We start from the raw sequence: 21,581 nt of genomic DNA on the forward strand, positions 1-21,581 counted from the left end.
CAGCATTAAAAACGAAGGTTTTTCTAAAGCAGCCTTAAGATATGTATCTACGATTTGCTTTGCATGGCAAACATTATCAACAAATACAATGCACAGTCATTTGAAACACTGCAAAACTCAAAAGCACCTTTGGTATGAGAGCGAGGCCATGTGTTGCGAATGAAACGACTCTTTGTAGCAAATGAGAAGAGCCAACTCCTGTCAGGGAGGGCAAAATCTTCAGCTACTCCTGCGCAGCTTCACTGAGAATGCATGCAGACAGACTTATTTGATGGGGACACCATGCGGCTAAATGTGCGGTCAGACTGGGATCGTAACAGTATGTTAAAGAAGGAGGCAGACATGTCATAATGTTAAAATGTTAAACAATAGTAACTGGGTTTTTTTTTTTTGTAATGAAAAATAAAAGGTACTTTTGTCCGATGGTCCAAAAATGATCCACTCCTGAGATTTTTAAATGACTAACACTTACCATTTATTAAGTTCCAGAAAGCAATTTCACAGAAAACATTTCTTAAAAAGGTGAGAAACTGTGTACCTCCACAGCTACACACTTTCCACTACTATCATGTTTCTTTCCACTATCACCTTGTAGTATACTGTATGTCAGTTAGCTCCAATAACTGTAAACAAACATTGTTTAATTGACAACTAGTTAGGCAAATTTCAAAGGCAGTTCTGTGATGTCATCAGCACACTTTGACATTCACTTCTAAATCTATCTAACCTTTCAAGACACAGCCACCGCAGGAAAACCAAAACAGAAAAAATACAGAGAAAACCCCCACTGGCTCATACAAAAGGCCTTGATGTAAACACTGAATAACAACTTGCTTATTGACACACAGACCATTCATAGTTGCTAAATTACACTGAAATATAAGGCTCCAAGTGATACTACTTTAAGAGCGATTTGGGAGCCATTTTGGAGCCGAGCCAAAAGAGCCAACTCTTTGAGAAGAACCGGAACTCCCATCACTAGCGTCTTCCTCTTTGGTTTTCCAGTGGCGAACAATCTCGTGTCGTTTGACTCTTTGCAATTACCCATGATTCCCCTTCAACGTGTGACCTGTCTGTGGCCTTGGCGTGTAGCGTAGTGCGGTGCTGCTAGTTGTCACCGTGTGCTACCTGTAAGACTTGGTTAACGTTACTTAGTTGGTGTTCGTGTCCGACAAGTTAGCTAGGGAAGAGGGACCCGTTTCCGCGGAGCTAAGCCACAATGCTGACATGTAGACCCGTATGGAAAAAGCTTGCACCTCTAGCCAGAGCCTCATCAACTGTGTGCCGGCAGAATCTGAGGAGAGCAGGTAACGTTAACTGGTGACAGAACCTTAGTGTCTGCTGGTTAGTTGGCCTACATTCACTGATGCAGCACGATATTACAAAGTGTCTACCGCTTTCAGCCTGCAATAATTACTGCCTGGTAGCGTAATTCAAGTGTCCCGACCTCCGTTTAGCTGTTATGAAGCTAGCTTAGCTAATTAGCTAGATACAAGCTGAAGTGACGCTTCGGACCAAAATCAGATTGCACTTCATTGTAATTTAAATATTTGGCAAAATATGTCAGACAGCAGCTTTTACGAATAACATGAATGATGTCACAGTCAGATTTATTTTGGACGTGTTTTGTTTCAGGGCTGACTTGCAGTGTCTCGATCATAAATGAACATATGCAGTAAGAGTTGTCAATTAGGATTGAGATTGGTGGAAGATTTTAGTTCCTTGTGGCCCTTACATGATGAGAGACACCCACAGACCTACAGGTTGCTCTAATGCTCACTGATGGAAAAAGGAAGCTGTTATAATGGACAAATGTTCTTGTGCATACACAGCATGAAAGAGTGCCAGTCCCTTCACTCTGGGTAAAGTAAAGTCAAAGTTCATGCTGAAATGTGGTGATGTAATATTATCGTGGATAGCAATGTAAAATGCTTATTTCAACATCCGCAGGCATATTTAGTAATACAGCTATAAACATTTACACAGCTAAAAGCATTTATACAAATACTTGGATATTTCATAAACTGCTTAACTGATTGCAATCTCACAATCCTTAACAATCGCTTAATCCACTGTCTGTATATTTCACATTTTCACCAAGCTAGCAACTCTGTTTTTTAAGCTGTCACATCAATGTGACTGTTCATTTCACACTTAACTGCTTTTTTAACCTGACTAGGCTTCAACACCAGCCACTGTCATACTGTAGCGGTTTTTATTTTTACTCCTTCACACCTTCTTGCATTATTTAACCCATAGAAACGGTGCCCGTATAACATATTGTGTTGTACTCTGCTTGTTACAACTCTTCTTGTTGAAGTTTAATAACAGATTATTGAATATATAGGTTTATTTAAACTGTACCTCAGAACGCTGCATTCTGTGCTCAACATAAACGAACTGGGTAAATTACTTTTTTTTATATAGCTGGATTTTTTTTATCATGTTCTACTGTACAAAAAATATATAGGTTTGTTATAAACATGTCAAATTTAATCTATAACTCCAGTATCAGTGCATTAGTCATATGTATATACATGTTTTGGAAATGCTGCAATTGTACCGGTCAGAGTTGTTAGATTATGTTTTTGTTGTTGTTGTTGTCAGGGTTAAAAAATGGCAGCATACCAGCAGTTCGCATGTCCACTGGACCTCGAGGTGGAGGTGGGGAAAATCAGTTGTACGTCCTTCTGGTTGGAGGAGCCTGCCTTGGTAGTGGATTATATGTGAGTTATGACATACAGTACATGCATCTGAATGTTTTTTTTTTATAATATCTGTGGTGTTTAGTGTATGTATTGCTCACTTGTAGCCTCATCCAAGATCCTACACTGCCTGCCTATTCGTAGACACTTGAAAACTGACAGTCAACACTGGATCTGATTGTCACATTTAGTCTGTTTCAGAAATATGTGAGTGGGTTGTTTTTTTCTTTTTCTTTTTTCCAGGCATACAAAACTATCAAGGAAGACCAACAGAGATATCAGGACCGTATTGCAGAAATTTCATCCAGACAACATAAAACAACCACAGAAAAAGCAGCTGTACCTATTCAGTCAAAGCTTTCTAGTGAGCATTTTTTTATCAAGTCATTTTAGTAATAATACAACTTAAATGTCTACTTAATTCCAAAAATGCATTCAAAGATCTGTTCGTCAGTATTCCACTGTGATATGTATTTAGTAATATTCAGTTAAGCATTTTTCTTTTTGTTGTAGCTCCAAAAGCCACAGAAACAGAGGGTGAGTAATTTCCTAGTATACATGTTTCTCAACAGTTAGACAATAGAATAAATCCCTACAGTTTGTTGAAATTATGAAAGATAGTAATACTGTACCCTGATACATTAATGATAATAAACAAAGGGCCTATTCATGAGTTACAAACAAGGTAAGAGCTATGCTTATTTAATATTTTTTTCTCTTTTCAGTGAAAAGCTTTTGCTTTAAAAAAAAATTGGTATAAGAATGCACGTAGAATTAGCTGAATCTGCAGTGCACAGTTTATTTGTCTCTTTTATTATCAACATATACTGAAACTACCAAAGAAACTGTACAAAAAATGTATTTACATAAGTGGTAATGTGATAATTTTTTTGTTTTCATAAAGTTGCTTCTTACTTTTGACCCTGTTGGGACTAATTTTCTGAATGTCACACAATATAACCCCAAAGTAGTTACACAATATATTGGATATCCCTCTTAAGAGGTTAATAACTTTAGGGCTAAAGTTTAGTTCTCTTCATGTGTTACTCAGCCCTCCCTGAGCCAGGACCTCAGGCAGCACCTTCACCAGAGGAGCCGAGCCCTCAAGCCCCTGATGCTGAAGTAGCGATCCCCAGTGAAACAGCTGAACCACCTCCAGGTTGTCTGCATCCTTTTTTCTGTAAATCTCTATCATTATGCAACATGTGCCTCCTGTATAAACAGCCTGTTTAAAAACAAAAATTAGAAAATAAACCTTAAAATCAATTCTCCGTTTGGCATCTCCAAAGTAAACTGAGACTATTTACAATGCTGTTGTAACTCCAGAGAGCTGCTGTACTTTCAGTGTCACAGAGAAGAAATTATGCCTTTATTTCATTTAGACATTTCTTTAAAATGATTCAAATTAATTAAATATATATCGCCCTACCTGTGCATAATTGTCTTACATCAGTAGGATTTTATGAAATGTGACTTAACCTTTTTTGTTAGATGGGTTTATTTATTTTTCACCTTCATGACGCATGTGTCATTCACAATGTGTTCATGCTGGAAGTCATTTATTTTGTGTACTCTAACATAGTTTCAGTATTTGGTTCAAACACGTTCTCTCTGTGCAACTAAATGTTTTCTGCACATATGCTGATTAATTGTGTGATTTGGTATCACACATTTTGGTATCGCTTTTGATATTATATACACTGGCAAGAAAAAGTTTGGAAACAGCTCTCAAGGCCATAGGTCTCCTTAGGCAGTTGGACAGTGTTGCTAAACTCTTCCAGCTTCTCCCACACCAGCTCAATGGGTTTCAGATTTACTCATTGAGCTGGTCAAGCAGCTGCTTCCTTCTCCAGATAATTTGAACACGTGGTCAATACATACATGATCAATTTAAGAGCATCCAGAATTTAATGTCTAGAAAAACTGATCGGTAGAATGGCACAGATTTGTCAGGCAGTTATTGCTGAAAATGAAATGGAACCTTTTTCCTGGCAGTGTATAACCCCTCCAGTGTGGAATTATTTGTAAATGTGTCATCTTGTTTGTGAAATGTTGTCCTGGAAAATTAAGAAGCTGTTCTTTAGAATAGATTACATTTCTTTCTGTGTCTGTGATGCAGTTATATATTCTAAAGTAAACAGGAAGTGTTTAAACAGTAACCACAAAAGTGTTTTCTGTATGTGTAGTAACAAATGCTTGAGTAATCATTACCAGTGACATTGTTTGACAGCTGAAACATGCTACTGCTACTCAGTTCATACTCAGTAATATTCTTGTCACATATATTTATTGTTTTTGTCTGTGGTCACTTCCCATTCCCACTCCCCATAACTTCTTAATCCAAAACTTGGTAAACATACAAGAAACATTTACATCTACATGGCCTAAACACACACAAGAGGAAAAACAAGTATTAACAGTAAAATCAGCATCATAAGTACAATAAAAAAGGCTTTAACATAAAGGCTGCCGGTATAATTAGTTAACAGTACGTATGTCTCTGTAAAAGTTAACTACTAATTGGGTGGGTTACACTTGTTATTATGCATGATCATGCAGAATATTCCTGGGATAATTTTATAGGTACCTTAGTCTAAAACTATATAATGCATGGTCTTAACAGCAGATGAGCCTGTGGCAGGAGCATCCAAAGAGGAGACAACAGAACCACCTGCTATACATGTAGGTCGACAGGGAAAGAGACGAGAACGTAGGATACTCAAATTATGTCTTGGAAATATTGGGCTTATTATTAGGTGTCATTCGTTACTTATTTTCCTGTTAACAGTCTGTGCAATAGATACATACGACAGCTTAGTTACAGATGAATTTCAAATGTCAGCTATAGAGCAGATTAGAGGTCAGTGTGTAATTTTGACACTACAACCAGAACCCACCTCCTGTGCATAGAAGCAGGGATGTACATTTACTACATGTAGCTAAACAGAACCTAAAACAGCAGTTGCAGCAGAAACCCCAACAATGAAGCCACTTGAACCTCACTTGAAGTTGTTGCAGAGAGTGGTAAAACCACTTGAAGCGGGGACGTGTGTAGACATTAAACCTATACTATTTACTGTTTTAATAATTCCATTGCATTTCTCTCTCTTGCTGTTTCTTTCTTTCACACTTTCTATCTCTCATGCTTACTGTTGCTAAAACAAGCAGTGGATTCCACATCTGCCTCTCTCAAGTTAACCTCACATGCCCCCTATCTCCTTATTGGTGGAGGTACTGCATCTTTTGCTGCTGCTCGTTCTATTCGAGCCCGAGACCCCGGTGCCAAGGTGAGTCACAGTTCAGTTTTCCTATGAAACTTTAGTATTTTTCCTGTCTGTCAAGTAAAACTACCAATAATATTGATGGGGCGACTGTGGCACAGGAGGTAGAGCGTTCGTCCCCCAAACCTCGCAGTTTAGTTCGATCCCGGGCTCCCCCGGTCACGTGTCAAAGTCTCCTTGAGCAAGACACTGAACCCCAAGTTAGTTGCTCCCGGTGAGTGTTGGTCAGCTGCATAGCAGCTCCCCCATCGGTGTGTGAGTGTGTGTGTGTGTGTGTGTGATTGTAAGTGCGAATGGGAGAATAAGAAACAGTGTAAAGTGGTTTGAGTACCAATAGGTAGAAAAGAGCTATGTAAGTGCAGACTATTACCACTACATTTTATGCCTTTCAAAATTTTTGTGACCAGGTTTTAATTGTGACTGATGAGCCAGACCTTCCATACATGAGACCCCCTCTTTCTAAGGAATTGTGGTTCTCTGATGACCCCAGTGTGACAGAAACATTACGTTTCAAACAGTGGAATGGAAAGGAAAGAAGGTGTGTTGAAGCTATTTGTAATGAGCTTTTGGTTTGTTTAACTTTGCCCTTTGCCTTGTTCCTTTTTGTCTTAAGCCCCATAATACAATGCTTGTTCATAGCGTGATCACAGTGCTGTTACAGTAAACGTCACAGTGGACTTCATAGTAAGCCTCATGTTTCTAATAACAGGATAAAGTCACAGTCATTTTCCCTCCTTTTAGAGTTTAGTGTCAATAACAAAAGATGCGCTTCACGAATGGTAAACTCATTGCAAAAATACCACAATCTCTATTTAAAAAGAATGTAGGACTGTATTTTTTCCCCACATTTGTGTTTTTGCTGTGATAAGAAGTGATCACTACAGAAAGCCAGCCTACCCTTCATCATTAGTTATTACAAAATTAAATATTTTTTTTAGTGGCCTTTTATGCTGATCCACACATAATCTACACTGATCTCACTAAATTCTGTTATTTGTCCCTTTTTACATTAAACACAACAAATAACTTTTGACGCAGAATAAAACTTGCACCACTTCCTGTGGTGGCAATGATTCTTTTTATTAGGAAACGTGCCTAGTATTTGTACAAATGTACTGATGCATTTAAATGTAATATGGCAACAACAAGTTGGAAAATTACCAGGAAAAACCATCACGAAACCACCACCAGTGTAATAACTTTTAAATGGTTTATGTGTGACTTTCTGCCTGATTAGTTGTTATGTTTACAATTTTAATTGAAAAATTAAATGTACAATTATTGTAATATCTTTGTATTTATGTGCTAGTATCTACTTCCAGCCACCTTCATTCTACATTAAGCCAGAAGAATTGGATAGTGCAGTAAATGGAGGGGTGGCTGTTCTCACTGGTAAAAAGGTCAGTTCATCTTTCACTAACACATTACAGTGTGTTAACTTCTCAATAAATACACTACATGATAGTAGAATTAAATAATCAGTTACACACTAGAAGTGAGGAGTATTTTTATTTTTATTTTTTTTGCAATTCAAAATTCAAATTTAGACTATAAAATGATCTATATTATAAAATTTTAAAACCAAATTTATAATTTGATCTGTTGCAGGTGGTTCATATGGATGTGAGGGGAAACAAAGTAAAATTGGACGATGATATTGAAATTTCCTACGACAAGTGTTTGATTGCCACAGGTCAGCTTTAAACTGCATTTATTATGGCATGTGGCTTAAAACTGGTAGAAACCAATTTCACCTTTTCTCCTTAGGTGGTGTACCAAGAAATCTACAGGTCATTGAAAGAGCAGGAGAGGAGGTGATGAAAAAGACAACTTTGTTCCGCAAGGTCAGTGTATACACACGTTAAAAACATTCCTTCTATTCGAGTTGGGAATTTGTGCTTGTTGGCTCTATTTTAAAGGTATGATCTGATGGAAATATCCACCATACTCTGAAGTAAATATGATATTTATTTTGCTTTCGTGCACAGATTGAGGACTTTAAATCACTGGACAAAGTCTCCAGAAATGTGAAGTCCATAACAATCATTGGTGGTGGCTTCTTGGGCAGCGAGCTGGCCTGTGCCCTTGGCAGGAGATGTAAGGCTACTGAACAAAATGAGAACAGGACAGAAATGATGATGATGATACTGATGTTTAAGAATTTACTTGTTGCTTTGCTGCTTTATCATATATTCCCCCCCCCCTTTTTGTAGCAACTGAGTCTGGCTTGGAGGTGATACAGATGTTCCCTGAGAAGGGCAACATGGGAAAAGTGCTGCCTGAGTATCTGAGCAACTGGACAACAGAAAAAGTCAAGAAAGGTTGACGTCCTCTTTATCTCTCTGAAATTTCATATCAGACCTTTTTTATGTCCTAATTTCCTGTTTTAATTAAATATTTTCTCTTTGGTTTTCTAGAGGGTGTAAAAATAATCTCAGAAGCTTTGGTGAAGTCTGTTACCTCCAAAGATGACATATTAGAAATAAAACTGAAGGATGGCCGACTGGTAGGGTCAGATTTCTGCTCACATGCAAATCAGGAAATAAAGAGACTTTTTAGTTAGTCGTTATCTTGTGCTTCATATCGTAGGTGAAAACTGATCACATTGTTGCAGCTGTTGGTCTGGAGCCCAATGTTGACCTTGCTAAGTCAGCAGGTCTGGAGGTGGATTCTGACTTTGGAGGCTATCGGGTCAATGCAGAGCTGCAAGCAAGATCTAATATTTGGGTGGTAAGTTCATAAGATAGTAAGAACATGATTACAAGAGGTGCGAAATGTAAATAATACATCAAAATACAGCTGGTCAACATCACTCGAAAGGTCATCCTTCTAACAGCATTGTGACCATTACAACCTCCACTATATTACATGCATTATTTCCACCTTTGTAAAAAGTGTGACTTTGACTGACCTTAGCAAATAAATAGTATCGTTATTTAGTGAAACTTAACTATACTGATGAAAGTAAACGGTTTGCTGTTTATGTTAACCCTCATGGACCACTTTGAACTATGTCTTACCTTCTTTAAAAAGCTCATGAGTGGATTATTCATTAGGTAACATTACTCATCATTGTCTTTCATTTTGGACATTATTTAAACATGACGGTGCTTTTTACCAACTACTTCTAATGGTAAGTTGGTCAAAGGTTCTAAATTATTGAGCCGAGTTAAATAAATAGAAGTAAAATGTTCTCTGTGCTAGAGTAAGGTTGAATTTACTTTACATAGATTATTTAGATCATAATGAGCTGCTAACAAAGCCCTTATAAGTGTTTTCTTTGATTATAATGCCCTCTTCAGGCAAATTTGAGTCATGATCTAGCCACAAAACCACCCTATACACTCCACAGTGCATGTATAGTAATATCTGTGTCTTCTTTTGACTTTATGCTTTTATTGTAATGGAAGAATTCCACAAAAATGTAGCATGGAATAATATTGAAAGCATTCTAAACCACACCACCTATCCTCAATCCCTTTTCTTTTGTCTTAGGCAGGTGATGCAGCATGTTTTTATGACATCAGACTGGGCCGCAGACGAGTGGAGCACCATGATCATGCGGTAGTGAGCGGTAGACTAGCAGGAGAAAACATGACAGGAGCCAGTAAACCTTACTGGCATCAGTCTATGTTCTGGTGGGTATAAAACTACTTCCTATTCCAGTGCTACTGCCAGCAATACTAACTGGTGGTTACTGTAACTAACATTTTATGATAGCATGAGGAAACTGTAAAGTAATAATAATACATTCAAATAAATAAACTAAAACGAAAAAAAAACTAAAGTCTACCAAAACAAAACTGAAAAAAGTGGGTGGGGGTTGTAAGACTGAATACCTGGTGGGATTGAGGCCAAATCAGATGAGTTGTTCATGTTGTCTGTAATTAGAATCACACATCTTTGATCTTTTCGGCAGTAATTTTATTTTGATTCGTCACTCTACTGTTTGTTTTGGTCTTTGTGGTATTATTAAAAATGCTCTTTTCAATATTCCCATAACTGATAGTGTAATATATCAGAATTTGGCCTCTGTGTATTTAAACAGCAGAAATCTATGGTAGTAAACTAAGTTGACATAGGATACCTTATTATTCAGCAGCAGTGTTTAGTTAGTTCATTTAAGTGTTTTTTTTTTATTTTTTTATTTAAGTTTTATTAAAACACAGTTGCACAAAACACAATTTGCTGAAATTACATCAGATACAGCTCTTTGTATGTAACTGTTCATGTCAACCTAAGTTTTTAATAAGTCTAGACAGTTTGGAACAACAGTAGATATATTACCCAATAAACACTGGGAAAGAAGTATATGATGTATTACCTCTAAAAAACAATATCCACAGGGACATTTGTTGAAAATAAAATATGTTTTGAAAGTGATATTGCAAATGCAACAAGCACTCAAATGTCTTGTCATTATCCCTCAACATGTTTTATGTTCTCGTGGTTCTTCACAGGAGTGACCTGGGACCTGATATTGGCTATGAGGCTATTGGGATCGTTGACAGCAGCCTGCCAACAGTCGCAGTGTTTGCTAAAGCCACTGCCAAGGATACACCTAAAGCTGCCACAGAGCTGTCAGGTGGGATCATTCACTCTCTAGTTAAACAAAATCCTAATCCTACAAAGCAAGCACAAACGATGAATCTGAGGAATGAGGGTCAGATTGAACCTATCTTTCATGTATTTTACAGGAACTGGGATTCGCTCAGAAAGTGAAACAGAGGACACAGCTACTAGCCCTGTGGCCTCTTCCACACCTGCTCCTGCTGTCGAACAGAATAAAGATGACTATGGGAAAGGAGTCATCTTCTACCTGAGAGACAAAGTGGTGGTGGGGATTATCCTGTGGAATGTGTTCAACAGAATGCCCATAGCAAGAAAGGTACACACTGTCACTTGAATACATTGTTTCATACTAAATTTATTAATAACATTTGATTTGTTTAAATTGTTTCTATATGCTATTTGTAGATTATCAAGGATGGCGAAGAACATGCAGATCTGAACGAAGTGGCCAAGCTGTTCAACATCCACGATGATTAAGATGGCATAGGCACTCGTTATCAGAGGGAAGTTACGCTTCATTTGAAGTCTGAACTTTGGCAGCCAATGCCACACTTTTTGTCATGTGATGCATACAAAAACAGAGGATCGATGTAAATTATGTCAGGTCACTGAAATATTTTCATATTTTCAATTTGTAAGTACTGCGCCTGTTTTGCTGTTGTTGTATGTGTGTTTTCTATTTCTATTCAGGAGCAATCACGATTTCATCTCACTTCTACCAACAAACTGTGTGATTGTCTGCTTTCCCCCCATCAGGCTGAAAATGTTGAGCATGGATTATAGTTTCCTCTGAGAAAACAGAGTAGCTTGTCGTGAGATGGGCTGCAATAAAAGTTATTTTTAAATCTGAGTTATCCCATTATTCAATGTGTATACATCAGAGTGTGCTACTTGACAGAATTTATTTATTTTTTACATATGGGTCAGGGGTTAGGGTAGGATATCGTGTGAACTAAAAATTGTTCCTTGAATGAGATGTCAAAATGTTTGACCTCAGAAGAAGAAGCACATATTGTTACTTGAAATTGGAGCTGGCAAGTTTGTGACCACCACACCTGACAAGCACATTTTAATGTGTGGGGAAGTACAATTTAATTAAGTAGATCAAGTGTACGCAAAAGTAACAAAAACATTCAAATGAAGCTTGGCCTACTTATCCTGTCCTGAGGTAAAAATGCTCAAGCATGCAGAAACTTTTTTTTCCCCCCTACTGTGTAGTTCTTGTTATTAGGAACGCATTCATGTTTTATACTTTCACACATTTCTTTATCCTATTTGACACCGTGGGCTCCAGAGCGAAGTGCAGAACAGCCTTTTAACTGTGAGGCAAACACGTGCGGCTATAACGTCCCGTCGCTTTCTTTGACATTAATTTTAGATGAGCAAATGGCTGAACTGCCTTGCCCTCTGTATGGAGGAATAAACATGAGCTTTCACTGTTTGACTGTGTCTTGCAATTTGAAGATGAAGCAAGTAGACCAGAAACGTTGGGCAGTTCTGCTTTAGCTAAATAACCTCTGGATGTGTAGTGACACTTTAATCAATGTGTTACACTTGAATTAATTGGAATTTAATGTCTTCATCCTAGTTTCAATTCAAATGCAATGACAGTTTTGATAATGTGGTTTTCTACTCTTTGCCGTTAATGTGCAGTTTTGTGGGATGCTGTGACTACATGTTTTAATTGTTATGATTTTAACACAAAAGTAAAAATCAATTTAACTTTGATTTACCTTAAACATTTTAAACTTAGAGATAGTAATTGTTAGGTTTAAAATTGTTGGAATACAGAAATATATGGCTTCTTTTACATTTATGGATTTGTGTTGCATCATTATTTTGCAGTGCTTGACAAATGATAAAACATGACACCAACATGTATATTCAAATAAGATTTTACATAATCTAGGCTAATAGTTGTATTCTACAGCCAAAATATCAATATAATATATAATCTAACTTCTTGATGTAAATTTAACCTCTCTGGTTCAAATCCCAAGTGTTTCTGCTCTTCAGATGCTGTCATGTGAGACCACTCTGCCATAAAAATGGCCCTGTCACTTTAAATATTCTTGCAGTAATTCCTTCAGCATGCATATGGCCATAAAAACAGATAAAGCTTGAAGTCATCCACACAAACGCAGAGAGAAGGAAAAAAAAACAACCTTTCCTAGGATTTTGAATAATACAGAAGCAGCTTCCTGGATTGTTCACCTGCAGAGAGGCAGGGAGGCAGACTCAGCTCAGTCGAGAACACAGAGTCTGGCTGGAAGAGCAAACAAGTTCCCTGTTTCCCTTTTTCGTTTAAGTTATTTTTTCTCTGTTTTGCTATACTCGTTTGTTGTTTCTGCCAACTAAGAATGCTTTTGCACATCTCGTGTACGGTCTGGGCTTTATCTGTCATATTCCTGCAAAGAAGGTAAGACAGTTTTATGTTGACTATATCAACCTTCTTTAAATTAATTTTAGGAGAATTCTGCAGAGTTTTTGGGTTAACTTATATTTCCAGTTTAACCTGACAGTGTATTTGCTGGTTTTTATAATAATGACACAGACACAAGTATAATTGTTAATGAAAAGATGAAATGAGCTGAGTCTTAGACTAAGAGCCATGTTGACATTACTGTATGTGAGAAGAATCATGCATTAAATTTGAAGAGTTCAAATAAGTGGAAACGTTCATTCATGTTGGATACAAGATTGAAAAAACTGAAGTGACTGTTAAGGCTTTGTACAAGGATATTTAAAAATACTTTAATAATAACATAAAACAGTACTGTATATGACCACCAAGATGTTATATAATGTATTTCTTCAATAAAATATTCCCAGATTCCCAATTTCAAGGTTCAAAATTTTAACAAAAAAAAAAACAAAAAACATGAAGAGTTTGTTGTCCTGTCATCTGGTAGGTCTGTCCTCTGTAAGGAGATGAAGCTCCCCAGCAGGGCATCTAAGCCCCCCTCTCCATCTGATTTCCTGGACAAACTGATGGGACGCACATCTGGCTATGACGCTCGAATCAGACCGAACTTCAAAGGTAACATACTGTGGCGTGTGGTGGGAGGACTTCCTCTATCAGGACAGGTGTGAAAGTGTGTGCGGCTTAGTTTGCACAACAATCTGGCCAGTGAGGTAGCACAAATGATTCACAGATGGGTCCGAAGTGCGAGATTCTGCAGGCTATGTTTTCACACATAAGCCTCTTTTTAAAAATGTGTTTCTTTCATGTGTTGTAACTGCTTTGCTGCCGACCCACAACCTTAGGGTATGATATTGTTACACTGGCTTATCTTTCAGATATTTTATTTTGTCAGAAATGTGAAGTTTACCCTTGTATGTTACCCCACAGACCAGTATCACAGTCCAATCTTGATGTCTTGTTGTGAAAGAAGCATGCAGATTCAGATCTGACATGCATCCCCTCAGCCTCTGGGATCACAATTCATATATATTTCATACTTGCTGCACATCATTGTCAGAGCATCCTGGGTAAATCCCAGCTGATTATCTACAAATACACTAATGTAACTAAAGGAAAAATCAATAAATTATTGCCTCTTAGGAAATGAGCTGCTGAAATATTAAAAGACTCAGTTGCTGACAGATGGACCCCACTAATGGGAGTGTACTGCAAATGACAACACAATTTCATGCTGATGTTCTCCGATAAGTCTATTCATTGAGACACAGCATGGCACATTGCAAATACAATAAGCATTTGTTATTTTGAGGGAGTTCTCTGTTGGGTTAACCATTATGTGGCCTCCTCAGAAAACTGTGAAAGTGGCATTTAGGAAACCCGTGTGACTATAACATGTGCTGACAATCTTCTTCTGTCAGGTCCTCCCGTCAATGTCACCTGTAACATCTTCATCAACAGCTTTGGATCCATCACTGAAACAACAATGGTGAGATTTATTTTTATAATCAGCAGTGGTCATGCTGTATTTGGATGGTCTAACATTGATGAAAGAAGAGGATATAGCATGTAAGTGTGTGTCTGCATTTGTCATAATGCATTCATGACAAACATGTCTACAATTACAACTGATAGCCCTACTCTTAGTAGTCTACTAGTACCTTAAAGACATCAATTGTGTCAATGTCTCATAACATCTGTTACAGCATCTGTATCACTGCAATCACTCAGGTTTAATATTAAGCCAATCTGCTGTTCTTCCACACAACATCCTTTTGCACTGCGAAGCTTCTTACAATCTGCACAGGATGATGGTAGGAAGGGAACTAGCAGTTTTAGCAAGTACATTGTATGAGTAAGGAATTCAACAAGTGTTTATTTAAGTTAGATTTAAATCATGAAATCTCACTGAGATAAAGACCCCTTTGGCAAGAGAGACACGAGAACAAATGACCTAAATACAGTTGTCCCTGGTGTCTGCTACTTGCTTGTAAGTTGATTTGGATAAAAGCGTCTGCTAAATTACTAATTGTAATTATAATTTCTGTTCATTATTGGACACCAGACTTGGTCATTGCTAATTCATCAGATGCAGACTCATTGGTGGTTATTCATTTGAAGCATTTATAGCTCTTTTGGGTCTGTTGGGAAAGACCAAGTTTCATGTTGTAGTTATATGAAAAAGAGTGTTCCAGTTAAGCAACGAAGTTTGTCCTCATTTTCTGCATTTATAACATTTGTGCATCTTGTCAGCTTGTGAATTTGTGTCAGCACAGTTTCTTTAAGTAGTCAGTGTAAACACCGGTTTGTACGTTCATTACATAATGAATTATGAATTTGTCATATGTCTATTTCTGTCAAATAGGAGACTTATATTATCTTTTATTTATGAAGCCCATGGAGAGTGTTTGGGGACAGACTTTTTTTCTTATTTATTCAACTTCAAAGTTAGTAAGACTCATGCATTTTCTAAAGTTCCCCAAAGGCTGGGCCATGAAATTTTTATTGATAAAACTATAAGTGAAGTTTGTGGCCTTTTACACAATGAGCACTCAAACATGTTTGGCTGCATGGTCGCAGTGAGCATCACCTGCCGAAATGCACTCCAGGTTCAGTTATTTGTTGTACAGTTCAAACCATATTTGATACATATACAAATTTAAAACAAATTGAATGTGGCTCAATATCTAATTTTCTAATTATCACTTAATTGTCTTACCATAGGACTACCGTCTCAATGTATTTCTGCGGCAGCAGTGGAATGACCCTCGGCTAGCATATAAAGAGTATCCAGATGACTCTCTGGACCTTGATCCTTCAATGTTGGACTCCATTTGGAAACCTGACTTGTTCTTTGCAAATGAAAAGGGAGCAAACTTTCACGAGGTCACAACAGACAACAAACTGCTTCGGATATTTCAGAATGGAAATGTCCTCTACAGCATTAGGTGATTCAGATTTTATATTGGGAATCAGACTTTTAATAATGCAACAGGGTATGTCTCAGATATTACACACACAGATTGCCTGGATTGTCAGTTTCCAAATGAAAATGAACTTCCACCTTTGCGATTTTCAGTCTAAACTCGAAGTTTATGGTCTTATATCGTTTCTATTTCACTGCAGTTCAGATGTAAATTCAATTGTCCAGGCCATACTGAACAAGTTCATGTGAAATGATAACTGCAGGCTAAAGCAGAATCAGGTCAGTAATGTGGCACTAAAGCAGTAGGGAATTGTAGCGTAATGGTATGAAGTTATAATTAGAAGATAAAGTATGAAAGAAGAGGCAGTGTTTAAAGCTCTAATAACTGTTGTGTTTAACCAAATCATCTCTGTTGGTCATTGAACCTTAAACAGACCTTTACCCTTAGGGAATCAACCAACAATCAAAGAGGATAGTAAAGTTAGAATGTATAAACAAAAAAAACATATTTATGGCTGCACTATAGCATATGGCTATAGCCACGGTGTCTCTGGATGACAGTGAGCCATCAGCAGCATCATTCACTCGTCTTGCTGGATTGAGAGATACTTCACTTTGTCGTTGCCACAATAAAAAAAACTGCTTGTAAAATGGGCAGTTAAAGACATCACAGCTTTTTTTAGTCGTGACTTATTAGGTTCATTTTACACACCATTCCCCTATCGTCATTGTTTTCTAGGTTGACACTTATCCTTTCTTGTCCCATGGATCTGAAAAACTTCCCCATGGACAGCCAGACATGCACCATGCAACTTGAAAGTTGTGAGTTCATCTTTAACGGTGGGGGTGGTATTACACATATATCTTGGTAAAAACAGTACATATATCTTCTGTCTGATTCTCTTCTAGTTGGCTACACAATGAATGATCTTATTTTCGAGTGGCTAGATGTAGGAGCGGTGCAAGTAGCTGATGATCTGCAGCTTCCCCAGTTTGTGCTGAAAGAAGAGAAAGGTCTCGGCTACTGCACCAAGCACTACAACACAGGTATATGACTTATGATACCCTGCATCCAACTTTTTTAATAGATATTGTCAATCAACTGCTAATAAGACTGTCAGTTTGGACTTGTGTCTCCCCATGTGGTTAGGCAAATTCACTTGCATTGAAGTCAAATTCTACTTGGAGCGTCAAATGGGCTACTATCTGATTCAGATGTACATACCGAGCCTGCTCACTGTCATCCTGTCTTGGGTGTCGTTTTGGATTAACATGGATGCGGCTCCGGCTAGAGTGGGACTGGGCATCACTACAGTGCTAACGATGACGACACAGAGTGCTGGCTCCAGGGCCTCTCTGCCAAAGGTTAGACTGTTTGGTTTGTGGCACTTAGTCATTTTGACTCTATTGTTTAATTTTAGGTAAAACTGGTAATTTTTCCAACCTTGAAGCGTTTGATTACTCACCATTGGCCAGCATATGAAGCTGACATTGATCATCATACAAGTGCTGTATCCTTTCTATTTCGTAACTGTTTATGTTGGATTGTGATACCAATATTCCAAAGACAGAAAACATAAAACGCCTACGGTATAGGCGTTTTATATTGCTGTAGCTAAGTTGCTGTAGCTACGAGATAACACTCATAGCTACAGGCTGGACGTTTATCATGGGAATAGTGATATAAAATTGCTTTGCACTAATGAAGCTAATAAAACAAATAAAAGTAGTAAAAAGAATGCAATAGTGGCCCTTTTAGAGTGTATTATAATAATAGCTTACTGACAAAATACTCACCACTCACAATCAGGATAGAAATTGTGAAACAATAACAATATTTTATAATCTGATCATGTGTTTTATATGTACATTTTTAAATGTCTAAAGTTCCATCAAATGTTAAATACTAAATTAAAGGACCTGAAAGTATTTGGGTAAATGTACATAGTTGCTTACTGCTGAAAAATGAAAAAGAAACAGGTGACACAGAGTCTGTGTTTTTATAATCATGCCAATCTTTTTTAAGCCAGTGAATGTTACTAAACACCTTCACTTATTAAACCAATACACAAAGTCATCTGACATGTAATTCTTGACAGGTTGTAATTTCATACAAACTTTCCTCCATGTCATTGCCTAACATGTCATGTCCACTAGTTTTAACTAATTCCTCTGATATGATCTTGGTTTTCTAGGTGTCTTATGTAAAAGCCATAGACATCTGGATGGCAGTTTGTCTTCTTTTTGTATTCGCTGCACTACTGGAGTATGCAGCTGTTAATTTTGTTTCGCGCCAGCACAAGGAATTCTTCAGACTTAGGAAGAAGCTCAAAGAGCAGCAGCGGCAGAGAACAGTCAGTGCAACACACACCCTCTACCCCTTTATCATCTGCTATTTCCTGCATCCAGATATGCACCTGCTATGTAACTCAGCTGTATGTTATATTCCTGCCACAAAATGCCGACAGCCTTGACCTGTAATTAATTCAATTCAATTTGGCCGTCATTAGAATATGAAAAATAGGAGAGACAAAACAGGGCTAATCAACTTTAAAAATTCAATATTACTTCAAAAAAATAAGTGTGAGAGTAGCTGCAGGGTTCATTAATATCCTGTAATATTTATATGACAGCACATAAACCATCTGTTTTAATCTTTTGTACTTATTCATTTGTTGGGATTTCACAATGCCATTAGAATTTGCCATCATGACATCTTCAAGCTGTCTCTTTTCAAATTAATGTCAGACTTGTATTCAGTTTGTAAGAAATAGACTCATTACTTTTACATAACTTTTGTCAGTGTACAGGACTCAAAGGATACACTGATCAGGCATAATATTATGACCATGTGTGCAATCTGACACAATCCAATACAGCGGCTCTGCCATGAATTCCACTTTTACAAGGTTATAATTTCTCAATTTGTAGGTTAAAACTGTCAGGAAGGTGATTCGCATTCATTTTGAATAGACTGGCCAAAACATTAGAACCACCTCTTCTTATAATGCACTCCAATATGATTCCACTACCCACTTTGTCCTCAATAATAATCACAGAGTAAAATTATCACCTTTCTGACAGTTTAAAAAATTTGAGAACCCTGTCATTGTTTGATCTGTGTTGTCTGTTTGATAATTAAACTCATGTGTTGCTTCCCCTCCAATTCAGAGGCAAAGTGGTGACACCAAGGTGAAAGGAAACAATATGTCAGGAAACAATGCTCCTTATGGAACTGCAGCCCAGAAGTGCAGTGCCTGTGCAAGGGTATGTACAGCTTAAATACGAGTTAATCACAGTGCCAAACAGAAATCAGACATCAGCTGTGTGAATATCAATGAGAGCAGGCCGTGCTTGTATGCGGTCTTTTTCTTCCAGGAAGAAGAGGAACTGGCACAGCAGGGTTTGCTCTTCCAGAGTATTGGACTTGCCCTGGCTACAGGAAGTGCACCAGAAATGGATGCAACGCCAGTGTTTGCTGATTTACCTCCTGGTTTAGGTTTCTATGACATACGCAGGCGCTTTGTGGATCGAGCAAAAAGGATTGATACAATCTCCAGAGCTGTTTTCCCCATGAGTTTCCTCATATTTAATATTCTCTACTGGCTTACCTACAAAGTTTTGCGACATGAAGTTCAAACTACACTGTGACAACACAACAACTGTGGACACAAAAGAGACTGGATCTCTTTTAATTCTGCTCTCTGAAACATTTACTGGCTTAGGGTCCTCAGCTGAGCATGCAAGATGCATCGTGACTGCATGTCCACTGCCACAGGGACATTCCTTGACATGGAATAGCCCATGGGTTTCTATAAATGTTTTAATACTTCCAAAGAAATGCACTTTATATTGGCACTGATGGTTTATACATGACATGCCAGTGTACAGTATGCATGTACATATGGCATCTTAAGTATATCAGTTCACTCATTTATATTTAAAATAAAATCTGTATCTGCAATTACAGTAAATTCACACCTTTTTAGACTGCAGCACATCCCTGCATGGCCTACATTTTTCAGGTTTCATATACCTGACCTTATACCCCTTACCTTATGATTTACATGCATGGTAAATACATTAATATATCTAGTGTCTTATATACATATAGGATCTAATGTTATTTATTGGCATGCCTTTTTAACTAAAATAATATGTAGCTATTCATTTACATTTGGAACCATATGAAATGATTTGTAATTAAGACTGTTTTTCAAATGTGTTTCAAAATATTTAGGCTGTGTAGAAGGGTTTATTTGTTTCAGATACTTGTAACAATATACTGCCCTAATCACAAAAATACAAAATGCAACCATTATAATACCTCATATATATATGTATATATATATATATATACATATATATATATATGTGTGTGTGTGTGTGTTTGTGTTTGTGTGTGTGTGTGTGTGTGTGTGTGTGTGTGTGTGTGTGTGTGTGTGTGTGTGTGTATATAACCAGCACTTAACCAGTGACATAAAATGAGTGCTTCCTCTCATTTCTCAGTTATGTTACCCCCACTCCATTTTCATTTTTAAATGTACAAAATGCTACTGTAGAGCTGTTCTCATAACTGATGTTCAGTACCTCACACTACCTGGAACGTTTTTCCCATGAAGGTTGTTTTTTTTTTTTAAAGTAGATGTTATATGTACAGTATGTACAGTAAGAGAATTTCTGCATATTGGCACTAGCCTCTTTTTTCTACATGGCATTAAAGGAAGGGTGAGAGGATCCTTGGTACTGAACTTTTGTGGACACACAAACACATACACAATGTTTGATAGCGATGTTTTCTAGTGAACGCTGGTGATATGGTCTCACAAAATTGTTTTGAATAATACACAATACATCTTTATATTCAAAATAATGACAATAGTAATAACAATAATGATAAATCACCTAGCTAGAAAGAATTCTAATAATCTATAAATTTCAGATTTAGTAAGTTTTACACTTTTATGACTGTTACTTCAGCTAATTAAAAAGATTGTAGTTCTAACCACAAGAAGGTGCTGTTGGCTCTGCTTTAGGTCCAACGTGAGCAATGTTGCATTATTTATGCCACAGTGCCTATTATGGGGGCCTGGTAATGTGGTAATGAATTGGGTTGAGGCTCAGAAGGCGGCAGGCTCGAGCCCCACCCACACAGGGCCGCCCTGGTGCCGGTCCCGAGCCCGGATAACAAAATGGGAGGGTAGCGGCGTAAAAACTAATTCGGTACACGATCCGCTGTGGCGACCCCTGAAGGGACAAGCCTTAATTTGACCTACTAGATGAGCCAGAGTAATTACAGTACAGAGTAAAACTTTTCTTTTTACTCAGAGACCTAAGGAAGTGGGAATACGTTTTATATGAACACCTTTACATTTTTAAAGTTTAAAATTTTCACTTCATGTGCATTTAAAGGATGAGATATCAATTGAAAAGCCGCCCTTTTACTACAACTAAACATTTTCTTGCCCAAAATTTGAAGGGGGGTTTCTGAAATATCGATGTAGGCCATAATATGAATTACCTGCTTTGATCCATTTTATCATTGCACCGAAGTATCCAAAACACGCATGTTACACGTTGCTTATTTCTGCACACACATATATTCTCATGCTCATTTAGCACACAGGCAGGAAAGACCAACGTGGCGGCTTTATCCATTAACAAGTTGTTCGTTG

General features: G+C 37.5%; 2 protein-coding genes across 3 annotated transcripts; both read left to right on the forward strand.

Annotated features, from left to right (window-relative positions):
- The first annotated feature begins 1,049 nt into the window (after positions 1-1,049).
- Positions 1,050-11,408, forward strand: aifm1 (apoptosis inducing factor mitochondrion associated 1). 2 transcript variants are annotated; one of them, XM_067492142.1, is made up of 18 exons: positions 1,050-1,307; positions 2,608-2,726; positions 2,949-3,069; positions 3,219-3,242; positions 3,757-3,864; positions 5,871-5,992; positions 6,394-6,524; positions 7,296-7,386; positions 7,595-7,679; positions 7,754-7,830; positions 7,975-8,083; positions 8,200-8,307; positions 8,404-8,492; positions 8,576-8,716; positions 9,482-9,624; positions 10,447-10,571; positions 10,684-10,874; positions 10,964-11,408. In XM_067492142.1, the coding sequence occupies exons 1-18, from the start codon at positions 1,220-1,222 to the stop codon at positions 11,033-11,035; spliced, it is 1,944 nt and encodes a 647-aa protein (XP_067348243.1). In that variant the 5' UTR covers positions 1,050-1,219; the 3' UTR covers positions 11,036-11,408. The 2 variants fall into 2 exon arrangements, with proteins under 2 accessions (XP_067348243.1, XP_067348244.1); XM_067492143.1 differs by having other exon boundaries at positions 1,051-1,307; positions 5,874-5,992.
- A 1,074-nt stretch (positions 11,409-12,482) lies between these two features.
- Positions 12,483-20,627, forward strand: glra4b (glycine receptor, alpha 4b). Its single transcript, XM_067492145.1, has 10 exons — positions 12,483-12,977; positions 13,471-13,598; positions 14,402-14,469; positions 15,705-15,928; positions 16,646-16,728; positions 16,816-16,953; positions 17,057-17,271; positions 18,102-18,260; positions 19,078-19,173; positions 19,285-20,627. Exons 1-10 carry the CDS (start codon positions 12,919-12,921, stop codon positions 19,555-19,557), a joined length of 1,443 nt encoding a protein of 480 aa, XP_067348246.1. The 5' UTR covers positions 12,483-12,918; the 3' UTR covers positions 19,558-20,627.
- Positions 20,628-21,581: the final 954 nt, after the last annotated feature.

Source organism: Channa argus, chromosome 22 (genome assembly GCF_033026475.1).
Source record: "Channa argus isolate prfri chromosome 22, Channa argus male v1.0, whole genome shotgun sequence".
Lineage (NCBI taxonomy): Eukaryota > Metazoa > Chordata > Actinopteri > Anabantiformes > Channidae > Channa > Channa argus.

Coding starts and splice junctions, on each gene's coding strand:
- aifm1 (XM_067492142.1), top strand. CDS start 1,220: ATGCTGACATGTAGACCCGTATGGAAAAAGCTTGCACCTCTAGCCAGA. Junction 2,727..2,948: donor GCCTTGGTAGTGGATTATAT/GTGAGTTATGAC, acceptor TCTTTTTTCCAG/GCATACAAAACTATCAAGGA. Junction 8,084..8,199: donor CTGTGCCCTTGGCAGGAGAT/GTAAGGCTACTG, acceptor CCCTTTTTGTAG/CAACTGAGTCTGGCTTGGAG.
- glra4b (XM_067492145.1), top strand. CDS start 12,919: ATGCTTTTGCACATCTCGTGTACGGTCTGGGCTTTATCTGTCATATTC. Junction 12,978..13,470: donor GTCATATTCCTGCAAAGAAG/GTAAGACAGTTT, acceptor GTCATCTGGTAG/GTCTGTCCTCTGTAAGGAGA. Junction 17,272..18,101: donor CCAGGGCCTCTCTGCCAAAG/GTTAGACTGTTT, acceptor TTGGTTTTCTAG/GTGTCTTATGTAAAAGCCAT.